The sequence below is a fragment of the Physella acuta genome, unplaced genomic scaffold, assembly GCF_028476545.2.
Source record: "Physella acuta isolate Inbredline_101_S28 unplaced genomic scaffold, ASM2847654v3 ptg001171l, whole genome shotgun sequence".
Lineage (NCBI taxonomy): Eukaryota > Metazoa > Mollusca > Gastropoda > Physidae > Physella > Physella acuta.
In genome coordinates this window covers 169168-182500 of record NW_026732688.1, presented here as the reverse complement: position 1 = coordinate 182500, position 13333 = coordinate 169168, and the positions used below count along the sequence as shown (strand labels likewise).

At 37.3% G+C, this 13333-nt stretch overlaps 3 protein-coding genes across 3 annotated transcripts in view; 1 reads left to right on the top strand and 2 right to left on the bottom strand.

Moving 5' to 3' along the window:
• LOC131956699 (uncharacterized) overlaps nt 1–82 on the top strand; it is a 17325-nt gene extending 17243 nt beyond the window's left edge. Inside the window, exon 16 of the mRNA XM_059321256.1 lies at nt 1–82. This exon is cut by the window's left edge and continues 220 nt beyond it. Within this exon, the coding sequence (XP_059177239.1) occupies nt 1–23 (23 nt within the window). The 3' untranslated portion in view covers nt 24–82.
• A 3731-nt stretch (nt 83–3813) lies between these two features.
• LOC131956701 (uncharacterized) lies at nt 3814–5443 on the bottom strand. Its single transcript, XM_059321258.1, has 2 exons — nt 4948–5443; nt 3814–4066 (listed from the first exon to the last, which is right to left on the bottom strand). The coding sequence occupies exons 1-2, from the start codon at nt 5356–5358 to the stop codon at nt 3998–4000; spliced, it is 480 nt and encodes a 159-aa protein (XP_059177241.1). The 5' UTR covers nt 5359–5443; the 3' UTR covers nt 3814–3997.
• Nucleotides 5418–11908, bottom strand: LOC131956704 (basic salivary proline-rich protein 2-like). Its single transcript, XM_059321262.1, has 7 exons — nt 11596–11908; nt 10725–10934; nt 8566–8648; nt 6591–6720; nt 6268–6328; nt 5464–5571; nt 5418–5432 (listed from the first exon to the last, which is right to left on the bottom strand). The coding sequence occupies exons 2-7, from the start codon at nt 10895–10897 to the stop codon at nt 5418–5420; spliced, it is 570 nt and encodes a 189-aa protein (XP_059177245.1). The 5' UTR covers nt 10898–10934; nt 11596–11908.
• Nucleotides 11909–13333: the final 1425 nt, after the last annotated feature.

Here is a 13333-nt window from a genome sequence, read left to right as displayed (position 1 = left end):
TCAAGATCGTCTCCGGCCCTTAGTGACGTCAACAACAATCTGTATCCGGCGGAAACAACGACCACGTGTGTAGTCTAAAAATAAACTGTCGCTAAAAATAACCTGCTTCTAAAAATAAACTACTAATAAAAAAATGTAAAAACTTATTTTATTGTTTTGCAATTAAGAATGTATATATTGTTGTTTGATACAGTATGATAGCCAATTATGTAATTAGACAAAGTGCCGAGTACTTTTTAATTAAAGAAATTAATCCGTCCCTGCATTGGATTTGTTCCCAGGGACGTTATTTACCCAGGAAACTTTAATGCACTTGATATGAAAGGTATTGTCCAATACGATATATATATATATTATATTATATATATATATATATGCATATATATATATATATATATATATATATATATATATATATATATATATATATATATATATATATATATATATATATATATATATCAACCCTATTGGGCAATGTAAAGGCTACAGTAGATGATGTTGACCTCCACGTCACTGGACAAACTGACGTTTTAAAATCATATAAATTCTACTTCCCATGTCTCAGTATATCGCCAGATATCAATACAATATTTGAGTTCATTAAAAATGATCCTCTCCTTGCTGCACCAAAGGCTGATCACACAGTGAGTTAAACTTCCAAGACATTCGCGGTTTAGTTACACACACACACACGCACACACACACTTAAACACACACACTTACACACACACACACACACACACACACACACACACACACACACAAACACTACACCACACGACTTTCCCCCAAATTACAAATTTAAAAATCGGAGTGGTCTAGCGGCTGTGAGCTGGACTCAGGGGCGGAACTACAGTGCCGCCAGACCCCGCAAGGCTGGGGGGGGGGGGGACACGCTATTTAGGGGCCCACAGCCGACCATAATAATTTTTTTCATAGTTAAAATTTTTAAAAATTATCTTGCATTTTTGACTTGATGGTTGTTTTGTAAAAAAGATTACCGTAGCTGCGGTTGGATTATCTTTATTCTATAGACGCCACCCCACGCTCTTGTATATTATTTTTCCCTTTGTTTTCAAACCACTCTGAAAGCCGAGTCCTCTTTCTCCTACAATCTAACTTATCAAAGATAAGCAAACGTTCAATCCACTACCATGACTTATTTCCTTTTTTTAAATAGTCCAATATGGGTGCTCATAACCTCTTTTTAAAAGATTGGTACTAAACAAATTAAAAAGCAATTTCTTCTCTTAATTATTATTTTTTTAATAAAGTACTTACTAAAGAATGTCTTTGTATAAAAAGGAAATGTATTTAAAATTAATAATTTAAATACCAAAAATCATCAAAATAAACATAACACGAGACACCATAACTTAAACAAAGTTTCATGTTTTATATTCTTTTGACGGACTAAAGGTTAAGAGGTATTATGGCAGAAAAAAAAAATATTTTTAAAACCGTCTAATGCACTTACACACAGTACATGTTGTTGTAATTTGTGTTCAATGAATTTTTTTTTCAAAACCCGAACAGGCCAGCAATGCGTATCATATATATATATATATATATATATATATATATATATATATATATATATATATATATATATATATATATATATATATATATGTATGTATATATATATATATATATATATATATATATATGTATGTATATATATATATATATATATATATATATATATATATATATATATATATATATATATATATATATATATATATATATATATATATATATATATATATATATATATATATATATATATATATATATATATATATATATATATATATATATATATATATATATATATATATATGGGGGGGGGGGTGGGGCTAAAATATTTTTTGCGGGGTGGCCCTTTTTTCTAGTTCCGCCACTGGCTGGACCGCTAACCCGTAAGTTCGAGTTCAAATCCGGGTTCAAGTCTCTGATGGGTACCTAATTTCCGTAAGGGAAAGTAAAGGCGGCTGGGTATAGTGCTGACCACATTTTCCATTCATATGCCGAGATCACCGAAACTTGCCCTAAAAACCGTGAGGTTTGAAAGGGAACTTTACTTTACATAGCCACTTTAGCAACGAATACAACAAATTAAAATCAAGTCACTTTTATTTTGTCTTCAATCAGTTATATAGTGAAAATGGCAAAGTATCAAAACTTTAATTAACTAATGCACCAAGTAATAATGAAAAAACAAACATATAATTAACATGACTTAAGGACGATATTTCGGTTTAACAAAATGACATCAAACCATAATTAACGGTTGTCATTTGCCAAATGTCATGTTTTCCATTTAAGAAATATAATATACATTTTTATACGTCCATCAACTCGTTGAAATATATGTAATACTGTCTTTGTTTTTACTTTCTCGTATATACGAAGTATAGAGAAAGTATTGTAATCGTGCAAAAAAAAAAACAATCGAGATTTTTACAAATCTCGACGTTTTACACCTCACTGATACGGAAAAACATAATTTTGCAATCTTGTCCGTATGTCTGTGTGTGTGTGTCTGTGTGTCTGTCCGTGTGTAAACACGATAACTTGAGTACCGTTACAGCTAGGTGGATGAAATTTCATATATAAGTATTTTATCAAAATCGTAGATCCGTATCAACTTTTGAGCGATTTCCGATAACCGGAAGTGGTACTTTTCCTACTTTGAATTTTTCAAAAGCCTATAACTTGAGTACTATTTCAGATAGATAAATGAAATTTCACATGTACGTAAAAGATCTAATTCTCTACCTTCTGTTAAATTTTGAGTAATTTCTGTTGACTGGAAGTAGTACTTTACGCTACTTCCGATTTCTCAAAAAACTACTGTAAATTTTAAAAGTACTAATAATATTGCGCACTATTATGCGCTTTTTTTTATTTGGCGTTCACTTGGTGTGCAATTAATTTGTCTACGAGATTTTATTCAATTTTTATAACTTTAAGTGTTTTTAAATTTGATTAAAAATGATGTCTATAGCCCGAGTTCCCATCCCCTGTTATTTTATATAAGAATATTCGAGAAAGTTTAGGGGAGATCACTCCCGGTTTATTTTCAATTAGAGATTTGAGTTTTTTATTACTGAAAAATAATGGTTTCTTTAAGTTCAAAAATTCAATGATCGGTTTGCGAAATGACTCATTGATTATTTTAAAGAAATTATTTTCAGTGCAATTTTACAAATAGAAAAAAAAAATGTAATAGTCGTTAGACATCTTAAGCTTTTATCCCAAACTCTTAAATCTTTATCCCAAACTCTTAAACCTTTATCCCAAACTCTTAAATCTTTATCCCAAACCCTTAAGCCTTTATCCCAAACTCTTAAATCTTTATCGCAAAGTCTTAAATATTTATCACAAACTCTTAAACCTTTATCCCAAACTCTTAAACCTTTAACCAAAACTCTTAAACCTTTATCCCAAACTCTTAAATCTTTATCCCAAACTCTTAAACCTTTATCCTTGAGCTTCTAGAAAACAAATCACAAAACCTTATCGAACTCTCGTAGGACGGATAATCCATAATCGATCAATCAATAATAACAGATCTACTGGGTATTAATACCACGGCACAATCAATTACAAAAACGTCAATGGCCTGAGAAACGAAGTATCGATACCTTGGCCCAATTCAATAATAAATGTTGTCTGTTCTGCTGAGTATCTATACTGCTGCTCCTATCTTATAATAAAAGCTGTAGACGTCTGTCCTAAGAAGTATCGATACTTTTGCTCATATCAAAATAAAAGCTGTAGATGTATGTTGTAAGAAGTACCGATACTGCTGCTCCTATCAAAAACAAAAGCTGTAGATGTCTGAGCTACGGAGTATCGATACTGCTTCTCCGATCAATAATAAAAGATGTAAATGTCTGAGCTACGGAGTATCGATACTGTTGCTCCTATCAATAATAAAAGCTGTAGATGTCTGTACTAATGAGTATCGATACTGCTTCTCCTATCAATAATAAAAGCTGTAGACGTCTGAGCTACGGAGTATCGATCCAACAGCACTGTAGGCAGGTACACCCTGTGGACAGGTAAAAACATAATGACGTCAGAATTGAATGTAATAAACATGAGGGGATTACCATAATTCATATTGTGAGGTGTATTTCTGGATGGGTGAGGGGGGGTTGGTGTAGGAATGTGCAGGGTTTCTTTCAAGCGTTTAACTCCTAAGTGCACTTGAAACTTCCGGGGATGCGGAAGTATACATTTTCTGAATAAATTTAATTTTTTTTTCTATTTCGTCGGGGAAGGCGGTCGAGGTGTTCCAGCAATGCTCTGCCACCCTGTCTTGTGAGTGTTTATAGTAGCATTGTGTTGTATGTTGTGTAAGAACAACATTGTGTTGAAGGTTATCTGTGTGTGTGTGTGGGGGGGGTGTGGGTGGGTGTGTGTGGGTGGGGATGTGTGGGTGTGTGTGTGTGTGTGGGGGGGTAATGTTGAAAAGACGTGTGCCAGTAGAGTGAAAGGAAGAAATGGTGTTGCTGTAGTTGGGTGTTAAGCTGCTGTAGGGGATGTCGACTTAATGGTTTTTTGCTGTCAGTGTGTGTTGACTAAATGAGATGATGATGTTGTAGATAAAATTTGAAGATGATGATGATGATGGTGGTGGTGGTGGTGCTGTTGGTCATTATTGTCATTATTATTATTATTATTATTATTATTATTATTATTATTATTATTATTATTATTATTATTATTATTATCATCATTATTATTATTATGATGACTTTTATTGTACATCTTATATTTATACAGATGATACACATTAAACATGAATTAGTTTAGCCTTGCTAAACATGTATCAGTATATCGCAAAGATTATAAAGAAAAATATCTTAATTAAGTATTGAAAAAAATAATTCTACATTCAACTGCTAATAAAAGAAAAGAAAAACTTACTGAGGCTTTAAACAGATACGGGTCTTCTGGAAGAGTCCATATTTTTGGGGGAGGGATGGACTGGTACTGTTGGAGATCGTACCTGGGCACGGGGTAGGTGGCGGGGATCAGGGGTTGGGTGGTCTGCTTTTTAAACGGCCCGCCGTAGTAGGAATTCGTTTCGTCGTAGGTGTATTTGTAGTCGTCGGCGGTCACAGGAACCAGAGGGGGGAAGATGGGCTCCGGCTTGTAGTTGTAGAAGGGGGAGTTGTTTCGTCGTGCTGGGGGGAGGGGGTCGGGTGGAGGGGGTGCGTACGCCACTGGGGGTTGTGTCTGTACTGGTGGTTTGGGTGCTTTTTTCTTGGGCGGCTCTACGGGCGCCATGACGGGCGCGGATGTTTCGATAAGAGGGTCTCGCACCGTGGGCTTCATCGTCTGGGGCGCTTGTTTGGCGGGGGGCGTTTTGTGGCGGGGCTCTGGTTTCGGGGGCGTCACCTGCCGCTGTACTGGTTTCGGGGGCGTCACCTGCCGCTGTACTGGTTTCGGGGGCGTCACCTGACGAGGAGGGGGCGGTTCCAGTGGTTGAACTTTGTTACGTTTTATTTTCTGCTCCTTCACGGGCGTCGGCTGACGAGGGGGCGTCGGCTGAAATCGTGTCAAGAATAATTACTGAACACGATCTACAAATTCGTATCTAAATTATATGATTTTTTTTAATCCAAAAAAAAATCAATAATGCAGTTATAACGCATAATAAATGAAATATTAAAATCAAGATTTCCCCCTACATTTTAGTAGTGGTATGACAGCCTATACTACCCTTCTCTACCGATCAATCTATTTGTCCTTAGGGGTCGTCCATAAATGGCGTCACACTCGTAGGGGGGAGGGTGGGTCCGTAATTTTGTGACGGTGTGTGATGAGGCGTTAGGGGGGGGGGGGGGGGGTTCAGATGGTGCAACGTCACACTTTTGCATAATAAAAAGCAATGTTAGAAAACGAATTTTAGACGTTATTTCGCGTTTTAGACAACTGTTTTAATACATTTGTAATAGGAATTGATTAAAACACTCTATTTTGACAGAGTTCACTCAAGATTAAAAAAAAAATATCGATGTTTAAAAAAAATGTATCTGCGATTTTGAGGGGGGGGGGGGGGTTGTAGGTTGGGGTGTGACGTCATTTTAGGGGGTCTGGCTTTTTGTGACGACGTGTGACGGAGGGGAGGGGGGAGGTAAAAATCGTCAAAAACCCGTGACGTCATTTATGGATGTACCCTTAGCCTACCAAAAATCAAATTCTAAACTGATAATCAGTAAGTGTACGGTTGACTATAATTACCCTTCTTTTTCCTTTAGGAAAGCCGTAGTAATTTTCAGGTAGTTCATAGTTTTTCACAGGCCTGAAACAGTTTTAAAGTTTTTATACAAAAATATTTCACTGTTTAAGTCGGGTTTAATTGCTTGTTAAATAACTTATCGTAGCCCTTCTTTATACAATTCCAATCCCCATAAAATAAAGTTCATATTTTTAAAATATAATTTACCATCGGTTGGATATTGATTTTTAAATAATTCCATGTGAAATTGATTTAATAAATATAAAAGAAAATATAACAAAACAAATTGTAAAGGTAATAAATTATATGACAGTGAATGACTTACGTGGGCTGAGAGGGAATCGAACCCTTGTAGGGTTTGGGTTCGTAGGGTTTGATCTGCTGTTGTCCTGGTGTCCATTTGATGTTGGGTTCGTAACCTTTGACCTTTGCCGTTTTCAGATTAGGGTTAGGTGCTGTAGTGATAAGATAAGGTTAGGTGATGCGGATCAGGTTAGGGTAAGGTATGTAGTGATGTAAGGGTAAGGTGATGGAGGGATATGTTACGGTTAGGTAATGTAGTGAGGAGTTATAGTTAGATGTAATAACGACGACCTGGGGTTGGGGGATGTATACACAACATTAGAGTGTCTTAGCAGGTGAGTAACACCCCCTCCCCCCTCTCCCCAACCCACACCCCCTCCCCCTCAACCCACCCAACCCACCCACCCTCACCTTCTATTCCTCATTGAAGAAAATTAACAAAATATATTAATGAAAATTATTATTAATTAAATTTTGTAAAATGTGTTGCATATGTTGGGTAGATTTTCATAACATGTACACATGCAGTTGGATGTGTTTGCTGTTGGGTATGTTGGCTGTTTTGCTGTTTGCTGTTGGGTATGTTGGCTGTTTTGCTGTTTGCTGTGGAGTAAGTTGGCTGTTGGGTATGTTGGCTGTTTTGCTGTTTGCTGTTGAGTATGTTGGCTGTTGGGTATGTTGGTTGTTGGGTATGTTGGCTGTTTTGCTGTTTGGCTGTTGGGTATGTTGGCTGTTTTGCTGTTTGGTTGTTGGGTATGTTGGCTGTTTTGTATGTTGGCTGTTTTGCTGTTTGGCTGTTGGGTATGTTGGCTGTTTTGCTGTTTGGTTGTTGGGTATGTTGGCTGTTGGGTATGTTGGCTGTTTTGCTGTTTGGTTGTTGGGTATGTTGGCTGTTGGGTATGTTGGCTGTTTTGCTGTTTGGTTGTTGGGTATGTTGGCTGTTGGGTATGTTGGCTGATTTGCTGTTTGGCTGTTGGGTATGTTGGCTGTTTTGCTGTTTGGTTGTTGGGTATGTTGGCTGTTGGGTATGTTGGCTGATTTGCTGTTTGGTTGTTGGGTATGTTGGCTGTTTTGCTGTTTGGTTGTTGGGTATGTTGGCTGTTTTGTATGTTGGCTGTTTTGCTGTTTGGCTGTTGGGTATGTTGGTTGTTGGGTATGTTGGTTGTTGGGTATGTTGGTTGTTTTGCTGTTTGGTTGTTGGGTATGTTGGCTGTTTTGCTGTTTGGCTGTTGGGTATGTTGGCTGTTGGGTATGTTGGTTGTTGGGTATGTTGGCTGTTGGGTATGTTGGTTGTTGGGTATGTTGGTTGTTGGGTATGTTGGCTGTTGGGTATGTTGGTTGTTGGGTATGTTGGCTGTTTTGCTGTTTGGCTGTTGGGTATGTTGGCTGTTGGGTATGTTGGTTGTTGGGTATGTTGGCTGTTTTGCTGTTTGGCTGTTGGGTATGTTGGCTGTTTTGCTGTTTGGCTGTTGGGTATGTTGGCTGTTGGGTATGTTGGCTGTTGGGTATGTTGGCTGTTTTGCTGTTTGGCTGTTGGGTATGTTGGCTGTTTTGCTGTTTGGCTGTTGGGTATGTTGGCTGTTGGGTATGTTGGCTGTTGGGTATGTTGGCTGTTTTGCTGTTTGGTTGTTGGGTATGTTGGCTGTTTTGCTGTTTGGCTGTTGGGTATGTTGGCTGTTTTGCTGTTTGGCTGTTGGGTATGTTGGCTGTTGGGTATGTTGGCTGTTGGGTATGTTGGCTGTTTTGCTGTTTGGTTGTTGGGTATGTTGGCTGTTGGGTATGTTGGTTGTTGGGTATGTTGGTTGTTTTGCTGTTTGGTTGTTGGGTATGTTGGCTGTTTTGCTGTTTGGCTGTTGGGTATGTTGGCTGTTGGGTATGTTGGCTGTTGGGTATGTTGGTTGTTGGGTATGTTGGCTGTTTTGCTGTTTGGCTGTTGGGTATGTTGGCTGTTGGGTATGTTGGCTGTTGGGTATGTTGGCTGTTTAGCGTGAACTTACCTCTTCTGGAAGCAGCAGCTTTGGGTGGTTTTTGTTTCGGTTGTTTTGGTGGAGGCGGCACTTTCCTTTTGAATTTTGTATCTCTGGGAAGGCATACATTTAAAAAAAAACTTAAAATTATGATTCGGTCAATTTGTTAATTGCAATATTAGTGTGAAAGACGGGCTATATTGTCAGTTTATCCGTCAGTAAAATATAAAATGAATTCAATGGAAAGCTAAAGCAAAGAAATTTCAACCAGGAATGTACCAAAATGTTGTAACCGTGTACACTAAGTTTTTAAAACAATTTTTATTGAATAAAAGCTAGTTAAGCCGGAATGTCGTGGAGTACAAAGGGTCCACATGAATGATAATGGTGTTGCTGAAAAGCCATTTAAAGCTTTGCTAGAAATTAATATAAATTGGGTGAAAATAAAAAATCGATCTTGTATTCTACGAGTATTGATTTCAGTTGATCAGTAAATATTGATCTAGTTAATCATTTCCTTCGCAGACAACTTGACAATGTCTGTTATATATATTGGTTTTTTAGAAAGACGGCAGTTGACAGAATTGATGAATGCCTTTAGTTGTATGGGGGGGGGAGTGAAGGGGCGGTGACAACAAAATACTAAACGTTCAGGATTGTGAAAATAACTGGCGTTGGGGTTAATATTCGGTTAGGGTTGTGGCTGGTTTATGTATGGTTCGGGTGAAGGGAGGGTTAGTGTTACGATTATCAATACCAGCTAACGGTAATCTCAAATATGTCACAGAGGTACATTACTGTTCAATCACGCGTCCCTTAAAATTAGAGTTAGAGATAATTACTTATGGTTTTGTTGTACAATTCTATACAGCCATTTTGTGTATCTATAGATAAAAAACTTCTAACCCAATTCTTACTCTAATCCAGCAAAGATGACGGTAATGACAAGAGTACAAAGCGTTCCATAACCATTCATCATCAACGAATGTCTGGAGTACTAGACTCTCATAGACCATTCCCTAACACCCAACTACCCTAATCCAGTACAGTGTTTCTTCCAGACTTTTTTCTCCGGGGGGGGGGGGGCACTTGAAATTTTCGGGGGGGGGGCGGTAGACTTTCTTCGGGGGGGGGGGGGCGGACACTGTTAAAAGTATATATTTCCTATATAAATTATATAAAATTCATTTCGTTCGGGGGGGGGGGGGGGGCGGTAAAAATTTGAGATGCCTGGAAGAAACTCTGATCCAGTACTAGACTCCAACAGTCCATTCCCTAACGCCCAACTACCTTAAGCCTGTATGTCTATTTAACATGCACTGAGATTACAAAGTTCTATAAATAAAACTCAATTTTAAAAACACTCATGTGTTATTGGGGGGGGGGGGGGGGGTGATAGAGTGTTGGGATCGCCCCCGTAATGGCCGACCTCTGTGTGAAAACACCAAAAGTACTTTCGTTTTGGCAGCTCAAACTGTAAACACTCTAAAACTTGTTTACAGTGTTTCTTTATTTCCGTGTTACTTATCAAGTTAAGTACCGTACTTTATTGTTAACTTATGTTAAAAGTTAAAATAAATCTTAAATTTAACCAATTTATGTAATTTGTAACAAAATATACACATTTATGTGTATGTTTTTTATTATATTATATTTGTATGTTATACTTATATAGACATAATCTATAAAAGTCGATTGGGTCATGTTATATTTCAAACGTATACTCTCCGCTACTTATCTAGGTATTACAAAATAGAGATTAAATAAATTCTATTGTTATTGTCTGCTTATTGCTTTCACAGTACGATTGCATCATTTTAATAGTATGCATTAATCAATTAATAATTATTTACTAATTTGCTTAACACGTTATTATTTTCATTTGGTTATTTATCAAATTTATAAGTAAATAACCACACATTGTATTGTACAGTTGAGCCATATGTCCCTAAATAACAAACGGTAGTCCATGTAGAAAGGTTTTATTTAATTCAATCTACTTACATGTCTATTTGTTCATACAGTATAATATACAATGACGTCAAAGTCTACTACATCACACACTGTATTTCCTATAGATAGGTCTATCTACTGACATTGTCTGTTTGTTCATACAGTATTATACAGTGAAGTCGAAGTCTACTACATCAAACACTGTATTTCCTATAGATTGGTAATTACCTACTTACATGGTCTGCTTGTATTCCTTTGGTTTGAAGGTCCTATCATTTGGGTTAATGTTGCCCTTGTAGGGGGTGACCTTGTTGCTCGTGACAAGGTTGTAGCTCATGTTACCACCGCCGATCGTCCCCTGGTAGGGTTTGGGGTTGTACCCCAGGGCGTTATACCCCTGCCCGGGCATGTCTGGTCAGTCTTGAAGATTAAATGTAACGAATGTTCTAGAGGAATCAACAATTTAAACAGGATTACACTAGCTATCACAACTTAAATGCAATCATTATCGGTCTTAAACTATAATCGTTATCACAGTTAAACTATGGCAAGATTTTGTAGTTAAATTACGATCACCATTGAATCTTAATTATATTTGATTTGAGAATTAAAGTATGATCACTTTTACATTTAAATTTTATAAACTTAAAGAGTTAAATAACGATATACTAATTTAAAGAGTTAAATTATGATCATTTTTTAAGGTTGAACTATACTAACTTAAAGAGTTAAATTATGGACTCTTTTAAAGTTAAACTATACTAACTTAAAGATTTAAATTATGAACTCTTTTTAAAGTTAAACTATACTAACTTAAAGATTTAAATTATGGTCACTTTTAAAGTTAAACTATGCTAACTTAAAAAGTCAAATTATAGTCACTTTTAAAGTTAAACTATAATAACTTAAAGAGTTAAATTATGGTCACTTTTAAAGTTAAACTATACTAACTTACAGAGTTAAATTGTGGAATCTTCTAAAAGTTAAACATTGAGAGTAAAATGTTGCAGCTACCACAGATAAAGATTGCTCATTACTTTAATTAGCTGGAGTCATGAACACAATTAAACAATAAATACTCTAAATTAAATTCACATTTCCACTTACCAAATGAAAAAAAAAAGTATTTCAAAATTCTAAAATCGCGTTAAATTATGTTCTGCCTACATCGTAAGGTTAAACCCTATCCTTCTTTCACTAATCTTTTAGTTTTTTTAAAGTCTAAAATTCACTGATCTAAACACACCCTAACTAGCCTTGTAGCTATCAGTGGTTTACAAATCCCTAATACCGCGTCATTTCGAAATCTTCAGTCGCAGAGAAAGAAAAAATTGTGTCCAACCTTCTAAGTTAATCAATATTTATGAATTTATTTGTCTTGCGCTTAACAGAAAGTAAATCTCATAAGGCACTAGGCTACCCGCTGTTTGAGGTAACTTTACAGATTAGCTCCCCTTTCAAGTTATTTATAGATCGTCATTCATGGAGCCAATACTATTTGGCAGGAGCGAAAGGTTAGATCAACGGTTCTCGTACGTTTATACAAAAAGATCTTTTATCAAATGTATGTGGCCAGAGCTGTCGTTTTAATATTTATAATTATAAAAATAACAACAATAACAATTTCTAAAGTCTGTTTCTCAACAACAATAACAATTTCTAAAGTCTGTTTCTTAACAACAATAACAATTTCTAAAGTCTGTTTCTCATCAGTACTTTGTGCTCGGTCATTCCAAAAGGATTTTTAAAATCCCTGCCTCCCAGCAATCGTCCTAGACCCCCTGCATAAAGAAACTTAGCCTAGAAGGCTAGGATTCACTGCCTATACCAGACCTAGAACCCTTGCCTACATCAGTCCACGAACCCTTGCTTACACCAGTCCCCGAACCCTTGCCTACACCAGTCCCCGAACCCTTGCCTACACCAGTCCCCGAACCCTTGCCTACACCAGTCCCCGAACCCTTGCCTACACCAGTCCCCGAACCCTTGCCTACACCAGTCCCCGAACCCTTGCCTACACCAGTCCCCGAACCCTTGCCTACACCAGTCCCCGAACCCTTGCCTACACCAGTCCCCGAACCCTTGCCTACACCAGTCCCCGAACCCTTGCCTACACCAGTCCCCGAACCCTTGCCTACGCCAGTCCGGGAACGCCTGCCTATAGTCCAGGAGTCTCTTGCCTACCCTAGACCTAGATCCACTGCCTACACTAGTCAGGAATCCCTGCCTATACCAGACCAAGAATCCCTGTTTACACTACAAGCACCAATACTAGATCCCCTGCATAAACTACAAGCACCAATACTAGATCCACTGCCTACACTACAAGCACCAATACAAGATCCACTGCCTACACTACAAGCACCAATACTAGATCCCCTGCATAAATTACAAGCACCAATACTAGATCCCCTGCATAAACTACAAACACCAATACTAGATCCCCTCTATAAACTACAAACACCAATACTAGATCCCCAGCATAAACTACAAACACCAATACTAGATCCCCAGCATAAACTACAAACACCAATACTAGATCCCCAGCATAAACTACAAACACCAATACTAGATCCCCAGCATAAACTACAAACACCAATACTAGATCCCCTGCATAAACTACAAACACCAATACTATATCCCCTGCATAAACTACAAACACCAATACTAGATCCACTGCCTACACTACAAGCACCAATACTAGATCCCCTGCCTACACTACAAACACCAATACTAGATCCACTTCCAACACTACAAGCACCAATACTAGATCCCCTGCCTACACTACAAACACCAATACTTTATCCCCTGCATAAACTACAAACACCAATACTAGATCCCCTGC

Excerpts from the sequence above, each read along its gene's own strand:
- LOC131956704 (XM_059321262.1), bottom strand. The coding sequence starts at position 10,897 with ATGCCCGGGCAGGGGTATAACGCCCTGGGGTACAACCCCAAACCCTAC. Across the intron at positions 8,649-10,724 it reads AAGGAATACAAGCAGACCAT|AGATACAAAATTCAAAAGGA; the intron begins GTAAGTAGGTAA and ends ATGCCTTCCCAG. Across the intron at positions 5,572-6,267 it reads TTCCTAAAGGAAAAAGAAGG|CCGACGCCCCCTCGTCAGCC; the intron begins GTAATTATAGTC and ends ACACGATTTCAG.
- LOC131956701 (XM_059321258.1), bottom strand. The coding sequence starts at position 5,358 with ATGAAGCCCACGGTGCGAGACCCTCTTATCGAAACATCCGCGCCCGTC. Across the intron at positions 4,067-4,947 it reads CGTATCTGTTTAAAGCCTCA|GGTGTACCTGCCTACAGTGC; the intron begins GTAAGTTTTTCT and ends ACCTGTCCACAG.